The 27510-nt window shown below is 43.2% G+C and overlaps 1 protein-coding gene across 1 annotated transcript; it reads left to right on the top strand.

Annotated features, from left to right (window-relative positions):
* Positions 1 to 27248, top strand: PHRF1 (PHD and ring finger domains 1). Its single transcript, XM_036384149.1, is given in 19 exon segments — positions 1 to 69; positions 5819 to 6043; positions 6371 to 6493; positions 7985 to 8217; positions 9162 to 9245; positions 10222 to 10343; positions 11975 to 12072; positions 12616 to 12788; positions 14215 to 14344; positions 14654 to 14793; positions 15629 to 15816; positions 16606 to 16725; positions 18589 to 18743; positions 19597 to 20252; positions 20254 to 22372; positions 23068 to 23219; positions 23690 to 23950; positions 25023 to 25151; positions 26287 to 27248. Coding segments are annotated over 18 exon segments (5109 nt in total). The 5' UTR covers positions 1 to 69; positions 5819 to 5952; the 3' UTR covers positions 26422 to 27248.
* Positions 27249 to 27510: the final 262 nt, after the last annotated feature.

Here is a 27510-nt window from a genome sequence, read left to right as displayed (position 1 = left end):
CGCGGGGTCCCGGCTGCGAGCGGGCACCGGGCGGTTCTGGCCGGCGTGTGAGCGCGGGGCTGCTCCTCGGTGAGTGCCGGGCCGGGCGGGGCCTGCGCGGGGGGTGGGGGCCGGGCCGGCGGGGCCGGGCCGTGGGAATTGGCGGAGCGGCCGACCCCCGCCCCGGAGGGGAACTGCCCCGGTCGCTCCTTCAGTGTCGCTCTCATAAACAGCAACGACGGCAGCAGGTTTATTGGTTTATTGCGTTGCTCTCCGACGGGAGACGCCTCTACGGGAGGGCAGCTCCGGGTCCGGCTGGCCCCGGGTGCTCCCCGGGTTCCCTCGGGAGCGTCCCGGGGGATGCAGAAGGGCCGAGCGGGCTCGGGAGCCCCTCGGCTCGGGAGCCATCCAGCTGCCTTTGCTGCGGCAAAGACCCGAATAAATGTACCAAGTGCGTGTAGACTTATAGCAAGGGGACTAAACAAAACCCCCGGTGTTTCCGGCGTGTTGTGTCCGCGCCTCTCCCTTTCCCCCGTCCCTTCTCCCTCTTCCCGCCCGTTCCCACTGCTGGTGTGCACACACGGCTGTTGGAGGAGTTATCCGCTGACGAGTACTAATCAGGAGCTGCGTGCAAGTTTTGGGGTGTTTTTTTGTTTTGTTTTGTTTTTTGTTTGTTTGTTTTTAATCGTGTGTTAGCTTATCGCAAGGCCACGTTTAGTTTTAACTGCCTTGAGGGAGCTGTGCTTACGGAGAGGTTCTAAGCTGTGTCGCTGGTGCCTTCCCTTGGCCGCCCCACGCTGGGTGACAGTGGGGTGGGTGGGATTTTTGTAGTTCCATTCACTGTTTTTCCTGCAGGTTGTTGCCACGTAGTGTGTTGCTGGTGTGTTTCAGGGGTGTCTGTTGTGTTATTTCCTTTCCTGTAGGTCAGGGGGTCTTTCTCCATAGGGCTGTGCACAGAATATGAAAGTGTGTGAGCTTTTCGTTTGGGTTTTTCTTGTTTGTTTGGGTTTGTTGGTTTTTGTTGTGGTTTTTTATTTTCCCACAGTCATTCCCATAAACAGCAGGGGAAGCTGTAGCTAAAGATGGGACTGGTGTGAAAAACTGATGCTGAAAGGCAACTCGCCAGTAAGGGTGACTCTTCCTAAGAAAAGCAGCCTGTAAAGAAAGAGGAGGATGTGCAGAGTTGAGGAGTAGTTAATTCACAGCTGGAAGCAGAGCCAGTGGCTGCAAGGAATTGGAGGCTGGGAATTTCATACAGCTTGGCTGCTGCTTTAAGTACAGAGGTGCAAAATGCTTAGCTGCTTCTCTGGGTAAGATGCTGTACTTTCAAAATGTTTTTGCAAAACCTGTGTGTTGCTTTGTTTGCATTACAAACTCCCTAAAGAGTGCAGTGTCAGCTCCTGGGGAAGCTTTGGTGGGCAGTTTTCATCCTGGAATTCAAGGTGGCTAAATTTAGGGCAGGGCTGGGATGGGTGGCAGATAAGCACTTCCTTACCTACCTCAGGTTTAATTTTCTGTGAATTATCTATTAGGTTCTTAGGTGCTTCCACTTAAATTATTGCATAGGCAGTTCTGATTTGTGGTATTTAAGAGTTAATTTTATTTTTTTATAAATTTAAACAGGGATCTAAATTTAGTTTTAGGGGACTTTTTTGAAGCTCCGTGTGCATACTGGATTGGCAGTGCACAACTCTGGGCTGTAGGAGTGTCTTGTTAATCTGAATTATTTCCTTGCCAAGTTGTCTTAATTTACCTTTGGAATGTGGTGATGGCAGATAGAAGTCACACCATAACCAGACTTTTTCCAGCTGGGTGCAACAATGGTTTTGACAGCTCTTACTTTCTTTTCATTGACTGTAGCATATGAAATTGTAAACAAAGTTAAATGAGTTCTGATGTGTGACATTGCTTTTCCGGAGAGAACCGAATTATTTAGTTGATTGGGGGGAAAAAAAACAAAACCAAGAAAAAACACAACCAAAACCCCTCCCCCCGCCAAGCCAATAAAGCAGATGTGCCAATGAGAACTGAAAGCCCAAATGTTTGAAAATTTAGTAGGCTTAAATATAGTTATAAGTGTTCTTTAGAGCATGATGGCTCAGTAGTGGCCCATGTGATTAGATCAGCATTCAAAACCACCCTGTGAGTAAATTCTGTGAGAAACTTCTTCACCTGCGACTAATCCTGAGTGTTACCCAAGCAGGTGAAAGTAAATGCCATCTGTAGTAGCTCTTCTATTTCTAAAAAATGTAGAAGCTACCTAGCAGCTGGTGGAGGAGGAGATGGGCTGGTGCTAGGAGGGAAAGTGCCCGTGCTGGGAGAGGCACTCACTGTTGTAGAGCTCGGTGGGCTTTGTGTCAGGGGAGGTGGAGCTCCTGTGTCCCTTGCAGGCTGTGCCTCGTCCGGATGGCTGGAGACCTGTGCTCGCCTTCTCGCTGGAACATACTCCAACTGCATTAAAATACTGATCTGTTGTAATGCATAAGGACTTCAGTTCAAAAAGCTAAATGTTTCCTCAAGTGCTTGTTTGATAAACACTTGTTCTGGAGGAAGCACTTAATCTTCTCTGTTGTTGAAGCCAGCAGAAAGCCCTGTTGCTAATACAGCTTGAAGAAGGTATTTGTAATTGCTCTTTGACTGTACTATTAAAATGACTTAAGGCATCTCTGTGTAAAAGTGTAATCTGTCTTAGTAGCAAAGCCTGGGCTTCCAGCGTGTCCTGCAGCAGAGCCTGCGCTGCCATAGGGACTCAGCACTGGGAGCAAACCTGGCTGGGCCTTACTGAGCTGAGCCTTGGGGAGAGCACTGGTGCGAGTAGAGTGATCGAACACCTGCCATGCACTCGTTGCCTCTGTGGTTTGATGTTTGTGTAGGGTACCCTAAATGAGAATTTGAAAACAGGGGATGTTAAGGAGGAGGGAGGATGGTGCCTGCCTTCGGCCAGCCTTGTGTGCAAGCTGTAATCCCGACCCTGGATAGATACACTGTGCGAGTGGGTGAGGCACCTGCCCGAGGAACTGGAGTGGGGATTGCTGAAAGCATCAGTGCTATTGAGTACAAGACAAGGGATCTCTGGCCAGATTACCCTGCATCTCTGTTCCTTCCTAAATTCCTCTAACAGACTTACAAAGTGGGATGTAGAAGGCAAGATTGGTGCACGTGAGAGCTGCTTGCAGCTCAAGTGCTGTATGGGGAGTACTGCACACCATGGGAGTTTCCAAGTGACCTAGCAGCAAGGGGTTGGGTGCCACAAGGGCACGTCCTTCACAGCCCCAAAACTAAAAGCAACTGTAGTTCCCTGAGCCAAATGGCCTTCAGGGATAACTGGTTGCTTTTTAGCAGTCTGGCCTTTTGTGTTAGAGAAGTGCAGAGTTAAGGGTTGCCTTGGAGGAATGACTGTCATCCCCTCCTTAACCAAACTTCTTGGTTAACTTAATAATAAAAATGCTTTCCATCTATTTTGGATTTGCTAGTTCTGGCTCAGGGGGGTTAGAAAAATTCTGGTCTTTAAGTGCTGGAGAAAACGGGGCTTTTGTACAGGTGGGTGAAGTCTCTGAAGCGTATCAAGAATGTGTTAGTGTTTCACAGTGGCAATTTGTGTCCCGTAAAAAGAACCCAACGACTGGGAAACGCTGCTTATTGTTCTTAAAAAATAGAAGGAGCCTCTTGTATATAGGTGTATAGTCGACCATGGTTTCCTTCTTTTTTTCTTAAGAGCAGCTGCCCAGTTTGGAAAAGGTTGTTTGTAAAGTAATATTTGTGATATGCTTAGAAATCTCAAATTCACTTCATCTCTTCATCGCTTGGTTTCTCCTTGTCAGTTTCCAGCTAGCCACAAAACAGACTTTTTTTACTGACAGGATTTGAAGACTTGATTGTTTGCTGCAATACCAGATTTTCTTTAACTTAGAGTTTTGCCTCTGAGCAAAGTACAAGCTTGCATTTGCAGCATAAATATGTCAGTTTAGATAATCAAGTCACAAGTGCTGATTTGCTCACCTCTGTGCCTAAAGGATAGCTTTCCATGGGGTAGCAAGGCAAAAACACCACGGGTAGTGGTTTTATTCCACTACAGTGAAGAAATGCATGCTGTTTGGAAATGTAGCTGGGTGTGTGTGTTGGTCAGAACTGTGGCTTGTAGGAATCACTTTTTGAAACAACGATCTTCCTTTGCTTTAAGGAGGACTGGAGAGCAGGGAAACCAAGGTAATGGCCATAGTGAAGTAGAGGCCTAACCATGTTTTGGATAAGCTGTGGCTGTGGTTGCCCTCCATCATCCTCAGTGGCTCAGGAGCGCGGTGGCTGGCTGGGTGTGGCAATGCCAGCTCAGCAGGAACCCGCTCTGTTCCCACAAGGTGCCCGTGGAGGAGCAGCCCAGGTTCTGCACAGATCCAAATACACGGGTGGAACACATGCCTGCCTCTGCCCTGCTGGGAGACTGGTGCTGCCAGTCCTTCCCTTTTTGTGTCCTGCCTGTCACATCGCCACAAGTTTTGCATTGCTGTAGCTAACTGAGCTTTTGGGAGGATATTATATAATTGAGTTTCAGCTTGAATAATTCATACATACGCACTGCTGAAACTTGAAAAATTCCAGGTGTTTCTTTGTATTTTTTTCAGTTGCATCATGGAGTGACTGGCTTTTGATGAGTCTGTGTATTTTCAGCCAACATAAATTGTTTTTAAACAGTTTTTTTAAACTCTCATGTTAACAGCCACAAATAAAAACATAAACCTGTCTTTAGGCAAGATTCTTACTGAAATTAGGAGAAATCTTTACAGGAAATTAGATGTGTTGAAACTTAGTCTTCTTTCTGTTGAGTTTGCTGGGTTTTTTTTTCCCTGACCACTGAAGACTCCATTTGTAGTTTGGTCTACTTCAGTAGAACCTACATTTTTAAGACTCTCTGGTGCAAAGCTGTGCTGTGTGGCTTAAAGAGGGAGTGTGCAAAGGTACAGATTAAGAGCACTTGAATAAAACATAGTGTTTTGTTCCAAAAAATCTCTTAATATGCAAAATATGTAATGGGGAAGCAGGGAGAGTGGGAGAAGAGCACCTGATTGAAACTTTTTTACCACTCTTATAAAAGAATCCTTTTCTTTTTCATGTTGAGATATGACACCTAGCTTTAAGTGTCTGTTAATTATATTTTTTCATTACTTGCTTATAGAAGCTTGCCAGGGGTCTGTCTGCCTTAATACTTTGTAGCATTATGTGTTAAAAGCTCTGATTTAATTGTTATTATAAATTTGGATCATGCAACATCTCCCAGTATCTGTCAGTTTTACTGCCAGTCTGTGCTGATGCACAGCAATTAATGTGATTGCATTAATATGCACTAAATCAGATCTTATCTTTTCCATGGAGTAATGGTTGTGGGGTCTTCAACTTCTCTATTTCTTGACAGAGCTGTGCAAAAGGCCCTTTTTTAAAATAAAGGACTTAAACTACATAATCTTTATTCTTTTTTTCAATCAGGCAAGGTGAAGTATTTTTGATTTAAAAAACATTTTGTCATCCTGTTAGGCTTTGTTCAAAGGGCCTCTGGTCCCTTCAGTTTTGCAGTGAATTGCTGGTCCATGGGATGGTTTTAGTGTTTGTAGGTTTTCTATTGTTATTTTCAGTGGGGAGTTCTGGTTATACCTTTTGCTGTCATCCAGGAGGCCAAGACACAGCTGAATCTCTCACCTGCACTGATTTTCACAAGCAGCTGCTTTGATCCAGCTCAGCAGGGCTGTGAGCCCTCACAAAGCAATAGCAGTTTGCCTGTGGCCCCCTCTGAGTGGAGGGGGAATGCTGCTCAGTGGCGCAGGAGAGCCCTGTCCCTTCTCGCACTCAGGTCTCGCGGATGCGCCGGGCGCTCCGTGCCCGCCTGGTGCCTGCCCTGCCCCGTGCCAGCCTGCCGGCCCTGCTGCTGTAACTGCTGCACTCCCTCCCTGCCTCTGCCACCTGCAGGGGCTCCCATGCCCCACCATGGACGATGACAGCCAGGATGAGCTGATCAACAGGAACGCTGCTCTGGGAAAGGGCAAGAGGCAGTGTCTGGCCCTCCTCAGCGAGACAGGTAAATGCAGCCTCTCTGCACGTGCGCTTTCTGCTTTGAGGTTGTAGAACCTATTGATTTACCCTCAGAAGGCTGGTAAAGATGTATTTGTGACTATTTGTCACCTTTTCCCTGACAATTTTTTTGTTTTGCTTCACTTCATTGCTTGTGTGTGTATCAGACCGCTGGCATGCTTCCCTGGAGTTTCTCCAGATGGGCAGCTTTGATACCACTGCAGAAATCTGGGAGTTCACTTCATCCATAATGCCCTGATGAGGGGCTCTTCTGCCTGTATGTCTGCATCAAATAAGTATTTCCTCTCCTCTTCTCATCTGTTCTCTTTTTAAGAAAGCAATGGTGGGAATAGCTGGGATTCAGAAGATGATACTGGTAGTGAAGAGGAAGATAATGACACTGAAGAAGAGGGAGGTGGAGAGGACAAGGAAGAAAGTGAAGATGAAGAAACAGAAGGTAAGCTCTGTTCATGTGCCTTAACAGGCATTTTTTAATAACCGAGGAAGAGCAAGATGAAAGCTGTTCTTCCAGAAACTAACAATGAAATGTAAATCCACAGACGCTGCTCTGTCAGGCCGATGCCAAAATCCTACAGTAATAAGCAAACAAGTAATAGTGCCCAATTTCTAAGCTTTTAAAGCATTTGCATGTTTGAAGACTGTCCGCTGTCCAAAGCAGTGGAGTTGTAGTCAGCAGGAGTGAACTCCGCCCCAGCATGAGGAGGAAAAAAAGCCAAAGGTGCGGCAATGGCTCATGCTTTTTGTTCACTTATGAAAAGCATGTTTGTTAGTTTCCTTTGGCACGGGGCTCTAAAGTGAATGCTGTGATGGGGAGTTCTGGAAGTAAATTATTATTGCTGTAATACCTAGGGAGGATGGAAGATGATATGACTAATTTTTATTTGAAAAAGGAGTGTGAATATCATTTGAATTTGTTGATTTTACTGGAAACGTACTCTGGAGATACATGTACTTCTGAAACTGCTACGCTCAAATTAATATTTGGATAGACAAAAATAGATTTTTATCTGCTCTAAAGCTTGTTGAGAAGGCAAGAGCACAGTTTTCCAAGTTACTAGTTACACTGATTTAAACACAGACCAAAAAATTGATGCCAGGTGATAAAAAGCTTTATTAATCCATCATTCAGAGTATTGTCTGTTATGTCCAGACAGGAGAATTCAGTTGAAAAGACAAGGGTCCCATTCTCATAAAAAAAAAAAAAGCAGCCCAACGACAGTCATCCCCAGTCCTCCCTCAGAGTGAGTTGGGTTTTAAGTACTTTTTCTTGCTTCTTGAAAATATCAGCTTAATTCACAGGTTTTAGGGAAAGACTAACACATCTTTGTATTTTGTACTAAAAATAAAAGTACCTTTCAACAATGCGTGCTGAGTGTTTAATTTTACTCAAAATCAAGCTTCTTTAAGCAGTCTCTAAGGCACTTAGATCCCTTGGCTCACAAAATCATACTTTACTGGTGAAATCTTTCATTTGCTGTTCTGCAGTAGAGTGTGTTGCTGCTGCTTTTCCTCTGGAATGTCTCTTAAAAAAACAAAAGTTGGGTACATAGTAACTTTATTATAACTTTAGTTTTTAACCTCATTGTTCAGTGGTAGCCTAACCTGTCTTAACTGTCTTGTTTAGATAATCTTTTGCTTAGATATCTGGTGTCTGTGATTTTAATCTCTTGCAAGACTACTTATATTATCAGGCTTTATTTTTCACCAGAGTAATCCATTGCTTTTTAGTGAAGGGATTTAGGAAGCAAGAAAACAGCAAAAAATATTGCCTTAAACTGAGGAGACTGTGCTTGACCCCTGCAGCCTCATAAAATAAGCTTACTTGGAATTTTCTGTGAACTGGACCCCTGTCCTGCCCACCCCCTCTGCCCCCATTGCTGAAGCCCTGCAGCACACACAAGCTGTTTTTTATCTCTCACTTCTTAAGATTGCGAAGATGATGAGGAGGAGGGAGAAGAGGAGGAAGAAAATGAGGCCACTATGGAAGGAATGGCTGATTCTTTGAAATCAGAGCCACACTTGAACGGAGTGAGCCTCTCCTCTGATGAGGATGGTGAAAACTGCCCCATTTGCCTCAACACATTTAGGGATCAGGCTGTTGGGACTCCTGAGAACTGCTCCCATTACTTCTGCTTGGACTGCATTGTGGAGTGGTCTAAGGTGAGCTGTTTTGTCTGTGGTGTCCTGTGGCCTTCTGGTGTGCTCTGCCCTATCCCCTGTGATCATGCTGTTCTGTAATGAGAACAAAACACTGTAATATTGCTATTTGCTTTCTTAAGCTTTTTTAAACAGACTTGGGTTACTGCTCTGTTTGGCAGGATTCATGTTTGAAGTTTGGATCTGTTTTTCTTGTACCTGTCCTGATTTGTTCTGTTCTCTGCAAGGTGTAAGGTCACAAGCAAGTGTGTTTGTGGGCATCTACAGTTCTTTTGTTTTTTCAAGTTGAGGTACTAATTTTTCTCTATGCTTGGATATATCTGCATATCTATCTTTATATTTTCTTGAATTCTGTATTGTGACCATTGGATTGGGATCTGTTGCAACCCTGAACATCTAAGCATAGAAAAGATGTAAAAGAATACTGACAATTGGGAGCTTGCTGTGAATTCACTTTTCAGTCAGAGTTCCTTGCCACCTGTCTAGTTGCTATAGTCATAATCCAGGGTGAGAATTACAACAAAACTTACAGTGCATGCAGCAGTAGCAGTGATGATTAAGTTTTTAAAAAAGCAAATAAATCGCTCTTACTGAATATATTTTTAAACCATTTCTAGTTACTCATTGTCCAAAGGAAAGTAAATGACTTAAAACATAAGCACTATTTCAAGGCAATGTTTGGAAGAACTTTGATGTTGCTGGCAATTGAATAATAACTAAATTGCTTCAGTAAAATAAATGCTTCTCTAAAAATGCATGTTTAATAGAACATGTTGTTTGCAAACCAGATAAGTCAGTTTTACGTACTTAAAATGTCAAGATCAATAGCTGTTAAACTGACTACTACATTAATTTAATGCTTATTACATTAATAATTTAAGATTACTTTTAAAAATTTGAATAAAGTGATGCACTTATTAACTGTATTGGGAATTTTTTTCTCCTAGAATGCAAACTCTTGTCCAGTGGATCGAATCCTCTTTAATTACATTAACATTCGGGCACGTGTTGGTGGTAAAATCTTAAAAAAGGTAAGCCTTTGACTGTAGCAAACAACCAGGCCATTTGGCACAACATTGTTATTCAAAAGTTTATACTTCTAGACTGTTTATGTAATGAATGAATCTGAATGAATTATTTTTTTCTTATTTTGAATTTGCCTTTTGAGGAACTGTGACTTTTTTTTTTCCTCCTTAACCTTACTTTCTGCAATATTGTGTTGTGGCATCATTTGTGGTGGTAGAAAAGGGTGGTTTTTGTAACTGCTGGTTTTGTATAATGGACATTTGACTGAAAACTGTTCTGCATGAATAACCCTGTCTGCATGTGGAAAATGCCTTGCATTCTTCAAGTGCTGTTATAGGATGAATAGGAATAATCTAGACTCTCCATGATCTCTTCCTTATGTCCTGCTGCCAGCAGTGCTGTGTAGCAGTTGGGTTTGAAGGGAGAGAGAGGCACAAGGCAGTAGGAGAGCCTTGAAGGGCACTGGTTGAGTGTGCCAGTAATTGCTCACAAAAGAACATTAAAGAGTTGTCACTGCTCTTAATTGGTATCAGAAAGGTGTTGGTTTCCAGGGGACATTTAGGGGTTTGATGCTTTGTTTTCATAAAAGGATGGTTTATTATTGTTTGCATTTTAACAGAAGTGAGAGTTAACATTGAGATAATATGGAAGGCAGCAGTTTGCTCTCTTCTTTAGTCTCGTTTTTGGCATTTTTTTGTTTGTTTGTCTACTTTTGATCTTATTTGTGGATTTTTGTTTTGCCTATTCTTAAAATGCAGTTTTCTACAGTCATTTGTGCCTGACAGTAGACAAGTTAAGTAGATGTTGTCAGGCATTTGATCATGCCCTAGGTGTGCTGAAAGAGCTAAGTGAAGGTTCAGGTGTGTAACAGCCATTTTGGTTCCTTCACTTGTAGATTTTGCTGCAGGTACTATTGTTAGTGTGACAGTGGGTTTTAAAAAGTGCCACGTTCTGCATAAACTAAATCCCTGTTTTATTTAGATTCCTGTTGAGAACACAAAAACTCAGGGCACTGATGGAGAGGATGATCCAACCTTCTGTGAGGTGTGTGGCAGGAGTGACCGTGAGGATCGCCTGCTGCTCTGTGATGGCTGTGACGCAGGGTAAGAGGCTGAAATGAACAGAGCACCTGCATGATTGCACATAGCCAGAGTGTGGTCCACAGGCACTGTCTGGTGTGCAGGCTGCCCCTTGCTGCTCTCTTCAGGCTGACCATGTGGCCAGCCATGTATCTATGTGTTCTAGTGCAGACTTCCATCCCATGATGTGATGGATCCTTTCCTGGTCATTTAGCAATGTTTGTGTGGAGAGTCCTGCACACATCAAGGCTGCAGGGCACCAAAACAGATGACCACACCTTCAAGTGATGAAGGTGTTTGTGCTTATCCATGCAACATCTGGGTGTGGGAAGGGTAGAACCTTACATCCTTTATGTCTCCTTGAGGAGAGGATGCATGACTTGTCCCAGGTGACTGGGCAGAAGCGCTATGCAGGAGAAATACTTAAGATCCACAGTTTTGGGAAATGTTGTGGATTTTCTTTACAGCCACAGCTCTTAAATGATTCTCTTACTCTTGCTTAGTTCTGTTTCTGTCCCCTCCTTGATTAATAAAATGAATGTTTTAGTGGAGTCGTGAATATACTTGGAACACAGCTCTGGCCCTACTGTTTTCTGCTAGAATTTAAAGCCCTTGGGCTGCTTAATCAGTCTTCCAGCTTTGTCAGTTTGAAGATGTCAGAAGTTACCCACTGAACAAAAAGAGAGATGCTAGTAGAGTATGTAAAATAACTTCTCAAAAATTACTTCTACCAAGCTAACTAGACATCCGGTAAGCCTAGTTTTTCCTTTGTGTTCTGTGTCTACACACACTGATACACTGACCATACACACATATACACTGACTCATCTTCTGGGAAAAAGACAAAATCAGGAACACTAAAGATTGTTAAGAGTATCATCAGAACACTGAGTTTGAAATATTAAGCCAAAACAGTATTTCATACACATCTCATATTCAAGTTCTTTCTGAATTTCCATAAGCCTGTCTCAATCTGAAGCAAACTCTGAATTGCTTCAGATTTTACTTTGTGATCTCCCTACAGTTTTTTAAATGTGTTGTTATTTCTAGTTTGATACAGGTGTTTGATTTTTGTTTCCTTTTCCTAAAGTAAGTTCTTTATACATGCTTGAATGTCTAGAGTTAGCAGTTCCAGAAGCACTTCCTGATAAAAGAACTTGCAGTCTTTACTAGCTCTCCATGGTTGAGATGAACTCTAGAAAAATGTAGAATAGCTTGCCTCAAATGCTCATAAGTATGAGCACTGTTAATACTGTGTTGGTTCATCAGCTTCATCAGGAAACTGATGTTGTTTCCTGGTTGTCTGTCTCCCCAGCACCTCTGTACTTCTCTTGCCACCATCAGTTTTGGCTCTGCACATTTCTTGAAGCTTGGGTTCAAATGGCAAGTGATTTACCACACAGTGAGGGGAAAACGCTCAGTTTTCTGAGATTTTTTTGAGCCTAAAGTGATGAAAATACCATCTAGAACTGAAGACCCTTGTGTAGCTATCAGGTAGCATTGTTTCTCTGCAGATTGTTAGAAGCAGATGCATAAACCATAGTTTCAGGCTTAAGAAAATGAGTCTGCCTTATGTAGCACTGGATAGAAGTAAAATGCTGTCTTCCCTTAGTAAGGAGCATATTGTTTGATTTTCTGGTTTTTTTCCCCTCAAGGTATCACATGGAATGCCTTAATCCTCCTCTGAGTGAAGTCCCTGTGGATGAATGGTTCTGCCCTGCCTGTGCCCCCATGGGTGCCAATGGTGCTGCAGGTAAGGGTTTCGTGGTAGCCACTCGAAGTAAACATTTTTCTCCCAAGTTAGATAATGTGAATCATGGGGTGTTTTGAAGACATGTTTAACCTCCTGGCTTTATCTGTTTCAAGTTGTTTTGATAAGCATTCTCTCTTGAACCTTAAGATTAGACTTGAACTCTTGACTGATGAGAGGATCTTGTTTATGAAGATTTTCATCTGCACTTACAACCTGTGGAGATGCTTCTTGTAAGCATCCTTTAACCTTTCCAAGGCAATCCCAGCACCATAGTGTGACTGCACTGTGTTACATTGGAAAGAATTTATTAGTGTCCTGACCCCAGATTGCCAAGGTAGCAGCAATTTCTGTTACCTAGAAAAGTGTTATACTGTGATAACAGTCTGAAGCAATGGTGTCTGTGCTCATTTCCTTTCAAGAGGGTAATGGCTGCTGCAGAGGTGATTGGTTTAAGAGAATGCTGATTTTTTTTTTTTTTTTGGTCTGAAATTCTTCAATTTCACCTGTAGAAAGACAAGTAACCTCATGCTGTTCTCGTTGAAGATGCAGATCGTGTCAGTGAGGAGGAGGTGGCTGCCCTGATGGCCGATGTTGTCCCCACCACCAGCAGGCTCCGCCCTCACGTGCGGACGCGGGCCATAGCCAGGACTCGGCAGAGCGAGCGCGTCCGCGCCACGGTGAACAGGAACCGCATCACCACGGCGCAGCAAATCCGGGTACCCATGGGCACTCTGAGGGGCCTCTGCAAAGCCCTGGGCAAGGGTTACTGAAACAAGCCCCCATTTCAGTAGCTCTGCTGTCTGTGTTGATTGTCTGTGGCACAGTGGTTAGTAGTTGTGGAGCTCTTTTAATCTGAGATGTGCAAATGGAGTACAGCACATGACCAAGATGCTCTATTTTGAAATGCTGCAGCAGCTTCCTCTCTTAGCCTGCATTTTTATCAGCCCCTGATGTGAGCAACATTTTATTTTTATTCCTAGTGGCTATTAATACAAAGTTTGTGCACCACTTCTGTTTTTTTAGCATGTTTATTTGACAGTTGTTTATTTTCTTTTGTCCTCCTACCTCCTTGCCCATAGCAGTAGAACATGTTGACTGCCTTCAGTCCAATTGAAGAGAAAAATTTTGCATTTTTAAGGTTTCTGTGTTTGTGAAAATCAGTCCCTTGTTAGAAGAGAAAAAACCAGATGTTAGTGTCCTCAATAATGTGGCCACATGAGTTCAAACACATTAGCAGTACTAGAGAATCTATGGAGGAGAGTATCCCAAATACACAGGGTCCCTGTCTTACTGTATTAAGTATAGTTTGAGATAGTTGCCATGAACTAAGATCGAGCTCACCTTAAGTTTTTATCACATTTTCCCTTGATTTAAGGACTTCCCAGAAGGCTTTAGCAGTTGTTAAATTTGTTATGTCCTCCTTAATGGAGATGATCTTATTTGACTGCCAAACCCCACTATCTCCAAACCCAGGTGTTTCAATTTTAACTTTAGAAGAGTTAATAAAATAGAAGAGGTTGATGAATTATTTGATTCATTGTTGTTAAGCAAGTACAGCTGAGTAGTCAGGGCTATATGTTGAAAAAAATAAAGAGAGGAAAGTGTTTGAAGTGAAAGACTCTGGAAGGTAACTGTTGTTATTTTTCTTTCCTTCCCTACTTGTTGTTTTAGAAGTAGTGTGGAGTCATTTCCTGTGGGTGAGAGGGGTGGTGCCTGAGGACTGTACTATTTCATGGTAGTGTAATCCTGGGAACCCAGCACTTCCCATTCCTAGCTCCACTTCTCAATGTGCAGGGATGATTACAAACTGTACCTAGAAAGGCACTGTTATTTATTGCCTTTTTCTCTGATTAAAAGTGCATCTTATTTTGGCTCATACCTTGAGTTGACTGAGGCATAATTCCACTGTTTGAGGGAGTGTAAGTTGTCCTCCAAGCACAGTGAGAAACTGGGAGCGTGCATGTATCTCCGAAGGAGGCTGAACAACAAGGTCCTTAATATGCCAGTCAGTAGATTAAAAAAGTGACATAATTGCTTAACTGGCAGTTTGGTGATGTGAGGGGTTTCCTCAGTTGAATCTCAAATCCATTTTATAAGTGAATGTTGCTGACTGTATGGTGTACGTTCTAATCCTCCCCACAGCATGTGCCAGGGTACCTGATGTCCTCCCTTCTGGATGAAACAATTGAGGCAGTGGTGGCAGGCCTGAACACAGCCATCTACCAGCGTCCTCTGGCACCACGCGCTCCCACCAGGCAGAAGAGGAAAACGGGTAAGGACATCAGGCACCTCAGGGGAGCCTGAATCCTGCAAAATACATCAGCTGTGTGCTGCCACGCCTGCACAGCTGTGGAGGTATCCCATGTGCATTTTCTTCTTTCCCTCTACCCCCTCTGCCTAGAAGTGTCACGAAGGTGGTTTTTAACTGATTCCTAAGGATGTCACTTTTCCTGCTGTGCTGTTGGTGACATGCTGTTTGTCTCTCTGAGCTGCTTTGTGTGTCGTGGGGGGACACGAAGGGGAGTACAGTGTAAAATACAGTGCCAGCACTTAGCCAGATCGTTGGTTTTTGTCCCATCAGGAAGGCGGAAGAAAGCAGGAGGCAAAAAAATAACTCAGAAGAAATCTGCTGCTGGGAAGAAGAGTTCAGGGGCACAGCTGAAGAGGCGCAAGCGTCTGACAAAGAAGAGAAGGGGGAAAAAGACGAGAGTAAGATCACATGTGAGTGAGTTTCTGCCAGTCAGTGCCTGCCTTTTTCAGCCCTCTGTAAAAGCACTATAACATGGGATTCAGCTGGAAGAAATGCCACCTTTCAGTGGTAGCAGGCACCTTTCTTTCTGGTGGGAGTCTGTGCAGGATGTGTCCAGGGTGCTCCAGAAAGATGCTGTATGTGGAAGTGAATTGCAACTTCCAGACAGGCTTGCTGGCTATGCTGACATATCCTGTTACCTGGACTGTAGGGATCAGACTGTAAAGCATGTCCTGCAGGGTTTGTGTCCTGCCTTGCCATTCAGCTGTAGTGTTTACTTGGTACTGATGCAAACTCAGTTAAAATTGCCAGCACCTATTCTTTGTAATAATAGGCTGTGGGTGTTTGTGGCTGTGTTGTTGCAAACCCAGCTTATTAGTTGTAAGAGCTCTCAAAATCCCTTTCAGCTGTGGGTAGTGTTCTCTTGTAAATTACTCGGCAGATTACTCTGCACCAGCTTGATTCTTTTTGTCAGCTACTTTAACTAGAGTCTACACCTTAGAGCCAGAACTCCAGCATTTAATAAGGAACCAAGAATTTTGAATTGACATTATTAAAGATTTTGAGAAGCTTAATTTATCTGGTCACTTGTATCTGATGCATGCAGTCTCTGTTTCAAGTGACATACAGGCCATAGTTACACGTTTCATAAATGCCTTTAAACAAACACAGGCAATAAATGCATACCACTTGTGCTGGTGATGGTAGTAACCTGATGACTGTACACAGCTTCAGTGAAGAATTTGGGGCTTTAAACACAAATTTACCTGCCCTAACTTAAATAACCCAATCTCTTTGTCTGTGCAGGGGAAAAATGAGGTTACTACTCGCTCCCGTATTGCAAGAACCCTTGGTCTCAGTAAACCTGTGCGTGGGGCCTCACTTCCTTCCATGTACAAACCAACTGAGCCCTCACTGGGGCTGATGAGAGCAGATATTGGTGCAGCTTCTCTCTCTGTGTTTGGAGATCCATATGAGTTGGATCCTTATGAAAGGTGAGAGATCTCTGGATTGTGATCAGGGACCTGGTGATTTAACAGCTGTTGGGTTGTTTGTGTACACAGCTCCATGCAGAGTGTGAATCTCACATCTGAAGGCAGCTTTGGGTACACAACCCATGGTAACACATAATGGCCTGTTCTTTCTTTCCTTCTGGGCTGAGTTACTAAACTTGTAAGGAATCAGCCTCCTCTAAAGTGTTTTTCTGAAATAATCAGCCTCCTGAAAACTTCCAGTAAGATCTATGGGGTTCTTGAGAGACTCCTAGAATCTGAAGGAGTCCAGTCCTAATCCACTGCTTTTTATTTATTTAAAGTGAAGACAGCTGACATATTTTGTATACAGTAAACACAAAGTTAAATGGACCACTGGAATCTTCCATGTTTCTCCTTTTCTAACCTTCCCATTTCCAGACACTTCAAGTTCAGGAGAAATCTTACTGTGCCATAATTCATGTCACTAATAAACTTTGAATTTTTGGGGAGAGGGCATCTGAAATTATTGTTGGTGAAATTTAGTTTTCCACTGAATACTTCTTTTTGATCCTTTCATAAAAGAAAATTGTCCATTTAACATTTTAGATATGAAAATACGCCCTTGAGTCTCTGCTGTTTGAATCAAGCTGTTCTATTTAGGCAGAACAGAAAATAAGTATATTGTACAAATATTTTTTAATATATCGTGATAAAACATATGATACTCTCTAACTGTATCTGTCATAGCGGTATCATCTCTTTGATGTGAAAAACATTTCAGACAATTTCAGGGTTCATGTTTTATCACAGTAATGAAGAGGCTCCAGCAAATCCAGATTCACCAGTGAGTGCCAAAAGGAGAGTTCTCTCCCAGTCAGCACTGAGGTCTCACCGTCCTGTAGCTAGACCCGTTTCTGTGGGACTTCCCAGGTAAAAGTCCATTGCTATTTTATTATTCTTAGTTGTCTAATGACCCTAACAAAAGAATAAACCTAGTGATCCTCTTTGTTTAACCCTTTTCTTACCCTGTCTTCTAAAAAGTGCATGTGTGTATGTGCATGCCTGCACAATTTATTATAGATAAATTTATTTATTATAGATAAATAACCACATCAATTTGTGCAAGAATTCTTTTTATTTTGAACACATACACTCTTTCATCATACCTTTAACATTTCTGTTGAAATTTAAAATTTGCATTTCCACCCTAATCCAGTTCTTCTTACTTTCTGTTTTGTGACTATTTATTAACCCCATTAGTATGTTTTAAATTCCAATATCATTAACCTTTAAAAAACCACTTGCTTCTTCGAGAGGCCTGGGGAATCCAACTGCACATCCTGAGGAGGTGAGGGCTGTACCCACCTCACCCAGTTCTGCTGTTTGTTGGAGCTCAGAAAATTGAGGAGAAGCTTGCTTTGATCCTGCAGTTTAACAGTGGCTTTGCTGTGTGTTGCCAGCCTACCGAGGCCAGGGAGCCCTGGCTGCCCCCCACTGGCAGCCACAGTGAATTTTCAGGGCTGAGGGGTAGGACGCAGGGAACTGGGAGCATGATGAGAAGAAAAGGGATGAGGAAAGTCACTGAGGCAGGTACCAATAGAGAAACAGAAAACTGCAAGGCTGAGGGAGCTGAAAAGAAGAAATAAGGGAGTTCAGCTTAAGTGGTTTAAACGTGTGAAAGGGTTACATAGCTGTCCTCTAATGCATGTCACTTATGGTGAAGGTTGGTTTCTCAGGATTAAGATAGTCTATTTTTATGATAACTTGATTTCAGTCCTGAAGGGAGCCTTTCAAGAAGCTTTCCATGTCCTCAGAGTTATTTGAGTAGCATATTGATTAGGAGACAGAACTCTCTAGCTGATACTCAGCTCTTCTAAAGGCTCCATTGGCCTGGGCTACACTGAGTTTCCTGGTCTGGCCTTAGCAGCTTATTCCTTTAGTGTTCCCATTTTGCCTTTCTGTTGTATGTTATTACAAGTGTTTGGTGTACATTATTTTAATAAAGTTTGCTTTGTTGTCATGCAGAAATGAAATCTAGCTCCCTCAAAGAGCTGGGTCCCTTTGGAAGTTTGTTTTTTAACAAACTCAAACAAAACAACCCCCCAGATCCCATCAACACAAAAGCAACGGGATAAAAACTGAAACACCAGAAGCAGCACCAGAAACACCTTATCAGTCCATATTTCAAGAACTGAGAACTTAAACCATCTTCATAAGATTGAGCAAAGCATAAAGAGAGTGTTTGTGCTGTCCCATGTGTGGGAGCATTGCCGTTGGTTTTCAGTGTAATTTCTCTATGCCATGCTCTTAGCTACCCCCACCAGTGGCACCTTGTGGTTAAACACTGGTTCAAGCTCTGTCATTTTTTTTAGTTTGAAGTGTAGGCCTGAGGAATATATTTGTGTTTGTGATTTAGTGGGGGCAAGAGAGGCAGCTAGGATAGAAATAACTCTGAAGTGGTAATCAGTGGTTTAAGCTCCAAAAATGCATTTTAAATGGAAAGTTAGTGTTGATATGCAACACAGTGAGCACCAGCATTTGCTAACCAAAAGTCTCAGATATGATTACTTTCTTATCTTGCGTTATTCCTGTGAGAAGTCAGTAAAAGCTTCACCTTCTGTTTGTCAGAGAAAGATGGGGACTGAATGACTCTAGTGAAGCCAAAACTACAAGTGAACTTCCCTGGCTGATCTCTGTTTATGCCCTTGACTTTGGTTTCTTTTTAATGTAATGTGTGTGTATAGAACAAGTGCTGTAAGAGTAAAGGAAATGTAACCCCTCTGAAACATGCAGAAGCAGCGTGCCTGCCTTGAGTCCTGATCAAGAAGCTGAAGCTGCTCCTGTGCCTGATCTGTTGGGAAGTATCCTGTCTGGACAGAGCCTTCTCATGATGAGCAGTTCAGATGTGGTCATCAATAGAGATGGTTCACTGACAGCAAAGAAGGAAGGTAAGGACTTGGCACATGATAGTGCTATTTGCCTCTTGTTTCATCCACATCTGCCCTGATCCTACAGGCTGCATAGCTTTAAGCTTAGGGATACTCTTACTGAGCCTCAGAATATGTAGGATAGAATCAGTAGCTGCCAACAGTCATCTGTTTTATGAGATGGATGTTCTGAGATAGTGTTGCTTGCCTGTGTTTAAATGAGACCTGAGATGATACTGGAGGATTTTATTTTTAATGCATGGTTTTCTTTCAAAAGAGCTGCACGGTGATTTCATGCTTTGCTTTGTTATAAAAAATGTAGGACTGGATAGACCAGAGTTATCTTAGGACCCAGTTTTTCTGGCATGTGTCATGCACTGCTGCCATGCCTGTGATCTGTACTTCAGTTTGAAGAGCAGGAGGAAGGACCTTAACAAGAAATTTCTTTGCAAAAGTAGAGTTCTAAATATGTGCTATCATCTCCAGCTGTGTCTTCCCTTGGCATGGCATTACTAGAAAAGAATCTGTTCAAATTGAAACTTAGAGCTTTATTCTTAAAATAAGTACCTCTAACATCGTCTCTTATAGTCATTTCTGTCAATCAGCAGCTACAGGATAATAAGCACTAATCAGGTGATAGCTACAGAACAGAATAATTTCTTTCCTAATTGTTAGTGTTTGCCTCAAAGATGTGGTGTCTGGCACTAAACTGTGAGTATGTGACCAAAAGAACTGTTGGACTTCCTTATTACTGTGTGGCATGTCTGCAAACCACAGTGGAACTTAAAATAATTAGCTCAGTACTTCTGTTAACATTGGCAGAAAATGTCTGGATGTGTCCTCAAAAGCTGAATTGTCTGTTTGTGTGCCATAGCTCCATTTCACAGAAAATCAGCCAGTGACTCCAGAGTGGAGGATGGTTCAGGGCATAACAGCCACCCAAGTGCAGCGCTCTCAGGGACCACAGCAAGCAGCTCCATGGCCAGACCTTCCGTCTCCTCGGGACTGGGTACCCACTCCACACCCTTGTTCTCATCACCCTCACTGAGCAGGAGTGAGTCTGCAGCAAGCCCTGCACAGACTGCACCAGAAAAGGCAGCTGTAAAATCAGAATATTCAATGACACCCAGGTCTGTCCAGACTCAGAATACAGCGACTTTGAGCAGGCATGGCTCAAAGTTAGATGAAATACCCAGATTTAATGGAAAACCTAAAAACATTGTACCCACTGCTTCGTCTTCAAAGCCCCTGAGCTGTAACTTGAATTCTGGCTCAAAAGCTGTAACTGTGAGGCAGCCAGTAAAACCACCTTCCCAGAGAATTGACATCTTTGAGCTTCCCAGGATACCAAAGATTAAAAAAGAAACCAGCAGCAAGCAGGTGGAGCCGGAACCTGCAGGAAGCCAAAGCTGTAATATCCCCAGCTCCTGTATAACCCAGCTGACTGGCAAGGAGAGCACTCATCAGCCAGGAAAGGGTAGCAGGGTGGAAAGTCAGAAGTCAAATTCCAAGGAACCACAGCAACAAGCACGTCCAAGCGGGGTGTCTTTCTCCACCCATCCTGGCAGGCTCTAGTGGTTCATCGCTGCTGGGCACTTCAAGGGGCAAAGGCCCAGGCTCTTTTGAGAGTTTTAAAATCAATATTCCTGGGAACACAGGACATTCCAGCAGGCTGTCTAACCCAGGATTTTGTAATACCTTCCGCCCTGTGGACGATGAAGTGCAGCAGAAGGAGAGTCCTTCACCGCTTTTTTCAGTAAAGAAAAAGCAGGTCAAAAGTGAAATCTATGATCCCTTTGAGCCAACAGGATCAGACTCGAGTTCAGCAAACAGCAGTCCTGAAAGGCTTGGCTCAGGGATCCCACTAACTAATATCACCAGGACTATTTCCATTGAAAATCCCAAAGTTCAAACATTTCAAACTGTCCGTCGTTTCACCCCTTACAGGGGAGAAAATATATTTGGATCTGGGACTGACTCTGATGTGCCATCTAGTAACACAGAGTCTCGTGATGAGGTGACAGTAGCAAGCAGGATTGTAGAACAGATCTCTGATACAGAGGAACGAGATAATGTGGATGAGAAAGATGTCCTGAGCAGTCCTTGCACTTCATCTGCTGTTAAGGAAATTTCTAATACAAAGTGTTTAAAGGAGGAAAGCAGAGAAGGACCCAGTGTCTTCTTTAATGCTGAGGAATTGATTAGACCTAATATTAATGTGAAAATAGAACCAGATAGTCCCTCAAAGAGTGATGAGCAGCAGAAAGTCCTAAAGGTAGAACAAGCAGAGAGGCGATCACGTTCTAGATCCTGTTCAAACTCCAGCTCCCGAAGCAAGAAGAAGATGAAAAGGAAAAAAGCACTTGTCAAAGAGCATAAGAGATCACGTTCAGAGTCAAGAGATAGAGCACACTCAAGGGACCGAAGCTCCAGATCTACCTCTTGGTCAGGTGGGGAAGAGCACAGCAAAACACACACGTTAAAATCCAAGAGCAGGAGGTCTTCTACAGACCGTTCTAGCAGTCACGAACGATCAAAAAAAAAGAAAACAAAGGATAAAACCAAGGATAAAAAGGCAAAAACTTCTTGGTCTAGGGACAGAAGGAAATCTAGGTCACGTTCGGGTAGTCCTGGAAGTACTTCTGATTTTTATGAAAATAGGAAAAAGAAAAGACGCTCTCGCTCGAGATCAAGGCGCAGGGACCGCTCCCGGTCAAACAGCACTGAGAGAACTAAAAGGCGGAAGCACAGGAGGGACAAAAGCTATGAGAGGTGTGATAAAGAAAGTAGTTTGAAGTCAAGGGACAGAAAGAGATCGAGATCCAGATCTCGGGAGAGGAGAAAGTGGAGGTCTCGGTCTCGGTCTGTGTCTCGATCTTGGGAGCACAAAAGCAGCAAATCAAAGGAAAAAAGAGTGCGATCCCGATCACGTTCCAAAGAAAGGAAACACAAATCAAAAGAGACCTTGCTTTCTCCTGCACCAGAAAAGGATCAAAAACCTCCAGCTGAAAATGTGACCAGGTGTCTGGAGCAGCCCCGTTCTCTGAAACAAGAGCCAAAAGAGGAGCTAGTACTAGAAGGGCTTTCCATAACCATCCAACCAGACGTCAAACTTGAGGAAATACAGACTGAGACCCCAGTTCAGCTGAGAGAGGTCCAAGAAACTATAAAGGCAGAGCCCATCTGTCAGGAAGTGAGCAGTGAAACTGCATTCCCTGCACCAGAGATCACAAACATTTGTGCCCCAATTGGCGATGTGGATTCTTTTGCTGAAACAGACTTAATGAATAGTACCGATGCAGCAGTGCTTGGTAGCTGTAGCAATACAAACCTAGAGATTACAGTTAAAATAGAAAATACTGCATTATGTCCATCTCTGATGGAACAACCCCCAAAGAAGGAAGTTATCATGCATGTTCCCGCTGAGGCTGCACCAATTCAAAGCTCATCCAAAAGCAAAGTTGCAGATTGTGTGAGGGAGGTTAAGGAGGAGTGCCTTGTCTCAAATGAAAATACAAGTAATTTCACTAAACCTGAACTGGAAGTGGTACCTCAGGGTCCTGCCTTGAAATCAAAAGCACCAGTGAAAAGAGTTACCTGGAATCTTCAAGAGGAGGAAAGTGGCACATTGTCTGCTGGAAAAGCTCCAAGTAAGTTTCTTTTGGAAAACAAACAGCAGTTGAACAGGCTGTATAAGGCTTAGGTTTTTGGTGCCTGGCCAAACGTGGTTGTAGTGTAAGAGCTCTGTCATCTGAGCTGGGATGATGCTGTGGTTTAAAATCCTGAGAGCTGGCATTTTGCACTGGTTGAAATCATGAGGTGAGTTGTGTTAATGAATTGGAGAGGATGTGCTGTCAGCACAGCTCAGCCAGTGGCAGTTTGTTCGCTCGTGAAACGCGTGCAGCAACCCCATCTCTGAGCTGGCAGCCCATGTCCCACCTTTCTGCACTTAACTGGAACGCTTGCTTTGCCTTCAGACTTAATAAATATTTCTCAAAACCAAGGAGTATGACAGGTCTCTGTAGCTCACTCCTGTGAATGCTGCTAAACCAAAGCTGCCAGAAACAGTTTAACTTGGGAACCTGTGCTATTTGTGTTGACAGAGTTGCCTGTGTTGTTCTTGTTGGTTACTCTCAACAGAGAACCCAGCAGAAAGCAATTGCTGAAGGGGATGAGAAGTTCTCTGTTATCAGAAGCTTTAAAGTACGAATGCTAAAAAAACCCTTTTGTTGTTAGTTTTGTTGTTAGATGCTTTTTATTTTAATTCTTAAAATAGAATTGGGTTTGAATCTTTGACCAATTATTTTGTTAAGATGTTTTCTTTTCCTTCCCTTGGGATACCTAGGGATGCCGTTTTACAAACTGCAGCGAGCAAAAGAAGGGGCCTGGAAAGCAGAGGACTTGAACCAAACGTTAAATCAGGTGCAGTTAAATGAGCCTCCTCCAACCAATTATATGATTCCCGAGCCTATGTTTCCTGATCTAGATTCCTCTCAGGTTGGTTTCTATTCCAGCACCCACATGTCATGGAAGGCATCCCATCTCATCTGTGCCCTTGTTGTGCAACACTCTCCTCTCATGGCAGTGTGCCTTCCTCTGCGTGTGGTACATTTCATGTAGTCTCTACACCTCAGCAATCCTTCTATCATTTAATCTCTCAGGTGCTCCTTACAGTTGAAGAAATGTGTTATCTTTTAATTCTGCTCTGTACCTGCAGCTTCTGCTTTCAGCACTAGCTTGCAGAAGGACAGTGCTGCCTGAGAAACTATGAGCTTCTTCCTGACTGTGATCAGGCTGTAAATGTTGGCTTGGTAGCCTTGGTCTGAGCCATCAGTCTGTGCTGTCCGGCAGCTAAAAGGGGATTGGGGCTGCTGGTAGCTGGTGGTGGATAAAGGTGCTCTGAAGACCCTGCTGTGTTGCTGTGTGTTGTCAGCACAGGCCTTTACAGAGAGGTGTCTGTTCCACAGGTGTTCTGCCAGAACATCCCTCTGACACCAGCCCTGCCCTCCAGCCTGCCCCCCTACGCCCCGGTGAGCCAGCCTACGGTTCAGTTCATCATGCAGGGCAGTCTTCCAGCTCTGGGCTGCGTGGCAGGACAGAGCCTCACCCCAGAGCCGGGCAGCCTGGCTACGGCATCTGAGCCAGGAATCCAAGCTGCTTCTGTTGGAAGTGCAGAGGAAAAGATCAAAGCACCCAAACCTCCAGTGGATAAAACAAAAAACGAGGAGGTGAGTGAATGCATAAAATTAATGAGCTGTTTATTTGAACTTTTTCATTTGGAAGATTTTTAACTTTCTGTATTGTATGTTCCCAGCCCTGCTGGTTTTGGTGACTGACTGTGCTAACCAAAGAGCAGCAGGCAATCCTCTCTTTGAATTCATTTGGGATTTATTTCATTTCATCTGCTTTCTATTGGTTCATCTCAGTAGGACAGAGAGGGATTAAAACATCTGAAATACTTTCTTAAAGTTGTGAAACTTTCTTATGTGAATATTTGGAGGGGACTTTCCAGAAACCACAATGTCCAGGTTTCTCTAAACACCTGGTTTTCTTGTTTCCCCTCCAGCTTTGAAATTAATGTCCATTCTCATAATAGTCCTATAAAGAGGTAGGGCTGTATTTTGTTCCTTATCAGCACTGAAAATGCAAAGATAGTAAAACACTGGAGATCTTTCAATGAAAGTCCCTTGCTGCTGAGTTTTAGGTTTTCTGCACAGACCATCTGCTCTAGGCACAGTGGATGCTAACACAAGAATGAAAACAACTTAGGCTGTTATTTTGCTTCATACCATAAAACCAAATAGTAAGATGCATTTCACTCTGAGCCTCCAATTATGAGCAAGTTTTTATAAACTTGTTTTGGTGGCACCTGTAATCATTACTTCATAGGCAACTCTGCAATTTTCACATTGTCTTTAGAGCTATCTGAAGCCTTATATTCACAGTTGTGGTTTGCTGCTTTTAGAATCTGATGCCTTTTGTTGGATGTATGTTTAATTTAGAGCTGTTGGAAGGAAGGGAGGGGACCAAAACCAGGAAGTCCACATTGTAGTCACTTGCTTAAAACACATTCTTTAAGACACAGAATAAATGATACATAAAGCAAGGGTTCCTCATAGCACAAACTGGTATTTGTTTCAAGACAGTAATTGACAGTAAAGGAAATCACTTTGAGGTGATTACTTGGGTTGTTAAAATTGTGAAATGAGAATTTTCGTTGTTTGAGCGTTTCTAAGAAAAACAGATTCAGAAACCATTCCCAAGACAGCACAAGGTAATGAAATTCTCTTTCCTGTGCAGTACATGAAGAAGCTTCACATGCAAGAAAGGGCTGTGGAAGAAGTGAAACTTGCCATCAAACCTTTTTACCAGAAGAGGGAGATTACAAAGGAAGAGTACAAGAGCATCCTTCGGAAAGCAGTGCAAAAGGTGAGGGCCCAATGAAAGGAAGTGGAGAGGAGGAGCTGGGCAGGTCATTGCACAGTGGCAGTACTTTAGATTGCACTTGCCATTGCAGCAATTACATGCCATAACTGGGCTAGCAGATCTTTGGACCCTGACTCGTACTCTGCACTCCTGTGGTGAAGCAGTAGTTGCTTTAAGCCAGTCTCTTTGGTGCCATTGATGAGAGCTGTCAGTCTGTTCCTTTTATGAGATCATGTTTTCAGTGGACAGGAACATTGCTTAGCTTCAGTTGCATGAGCTGAAATGTTACATGGTATCTGCCCTGGGTGAGAATGGTCAAATCCCCCTCACTAGGAGCTTCAGCCAGAATTCTAGCTGTTTCTGATAAAGTGAGAAAGTACTTTGTGCAGTAGGTCCTTGAGCATCTGTGGTGTCCCTGAACCTTGGAAGAGGGTCTTGCAATTTTGCTGAGACTAACTTTTGTCTCAAATCTTAGTGCTGAGTAGATCATGGCTACAAAGATGCAGTCAGTGGTCAAGGCAGTTAATTGATACCTCAGAGAACTGTAATTTCTCCCTGCTCTGCATTCTTGCTCTCACTGAGAAATTCCATCATAAATAAAAATCCCCAAGGTAATGGCTGTCTTTTCACATCTTCTGTGTGACCCATATGTTTGTGAGAGAGCTGAGCAGTGCCAATTGCTACTGAAATCATTCTGAACTCCTCCCTGAAGAGAGATAAAGTAACTTGTGTAGGGTCTGTTCTTTCTTCCCTGTCTCAAAATGTGTTCTCAAAACTGACATTCTTTTAATCTGAGCATTGCTTCTTCAAAAACATCCCAAAACTGGGATATCAACACTTCCTTGGTTACCACGTGTTGTGTAAAACTGGATGGATGGGTGGAAAAGCCTGTAGTAAAAATGAGTCTTTTTGCTTTGAGATGCTTCTGCCTTCAGTTGGTGCTCTGTAGATAAATTATGGGCCATTCCTGAAATGCTTGAAGGAAATACTGCTCTTGTCTTTGTTTTCTGCTTTATTGTACCCTGCTATGAGCCTTGGGGGTCTGTGCAGGAATTGGCTCCCCTGGGCAGCTTAGGGCCTCTCTGCCACTTGTGTGAGCTGCTGTCGTTGACCAAGTGCCCTTTCTGATCCCCTGCAGATCTGCCACAGCAAAAGTGGAGAGATCAACCCTATGAAGGTGGCTAACCTGGTGAAGGCATATGTGGAAAAATACAAACATATGAGGAAACATAAGAAAACTGATGGTGAAGACACACGTGAAGTGGAAAACTGAGAGCAAGCCACAGCCAGCATGACTTGGACTGAACTTGTCCTAGCTGTGGACGCTATGGGAATAACAGACCTGCAGTTGCATCCCATTGCAAGCAGAGTGCAGAGAAACAAGATGATAATAGACTTTATCTATGGAACCTTCTCTTGAATTGTTTCCATATGGGAATGAATTTAGGATTTTTTTTGGATTACCTACAGCTGTAGAACTAAATAACAATCAAATGCCTCAGACCAGCAGAGTAATTCGAGGGGAAACACAGAAGAGATTCATGTTTGGAACTCCCGGATTGCTGCAGTTTTCAGGGTTACTTGATCACATTTTTGGGCTGTGCACTTGTCTTGCTAAAGTTTGAAACTGGACACCACTTTTCATACAGTATATTGAGAGCTGTATACTGTTTCCCTTGTGTTTATTTATCAAAATATGGATTGTCTTTAGAAATTTCTGATTTAATACTTGAAATGTTGTATTTTTAGCCTGTTGGATGGCGAGCGAAGCTTTACTCGCTCTGGCATTTGGGGATTGCAGAAATGACCTAACCTTTATAAACTGACTTCAGAAACACTGCTCAAGCTGTGGTGTTTATTTACATTCTGTTGGAAGTACCTGGTTGGTGAAAAAAATTAATTTTGGGGTGGGAGATTGTGTTGCACTTGTGTAAATAATGCACTGATGGCTGGTTTTGTGTCTGCCTTTCAGGAAAAGCGAAACAAAAAGCAAGCATTGTCAATTTTCCGTAACAAGCCTGAAGGATTAAGTTGAACTAATGTACAAAGCAGAAATGTGACAGAGTTTATAAAGTTATTTTGAATGGTTTTTGTCCTGTAGCAGGTGTCATTTGTTTGTCTTGCATTTTCCTCTTGGCCTGGAAATGTAAACCTGCAGGCGTGGCTCTTGCATAAGGAGTACTGTGCTTGTGGAAGAGGATTGGAGTTGGATTAGTAATTGTCCCTCCTCTTCTGCAGGAGAGCTGCAGATTCCTATCAAGAATCAAAGGATTCCAGCACACATTATGACTTCATCTCGATGGCTTTAGCAGAACTCCTTGCCTGCAGGTACTGCAGAGCAGCAGGTCTTTTAAGTGACTGT

The sequence above is a fragment of the Molothrus ater genome, chromosome 6 (assembly GCF_012460135.2).
Source record: "Molothrus ater isolate BHLD 08-10-18 breed brown headed cowbird chromosome 6, BPBGC_Mater_1.1, whole genome shotgun sequence".
NCBI classification, from domain to species: Eukaryota; Metazoa; Chordata; class Aves; order Passeriformes; family Icteridae; genus Molothrus; species Molothrus ater.
The sequence above is the reverse complement of the archived record's forward strand: the minus strand, read 5'-3'. Positions and strand labels throughout refer to the sequence as shown.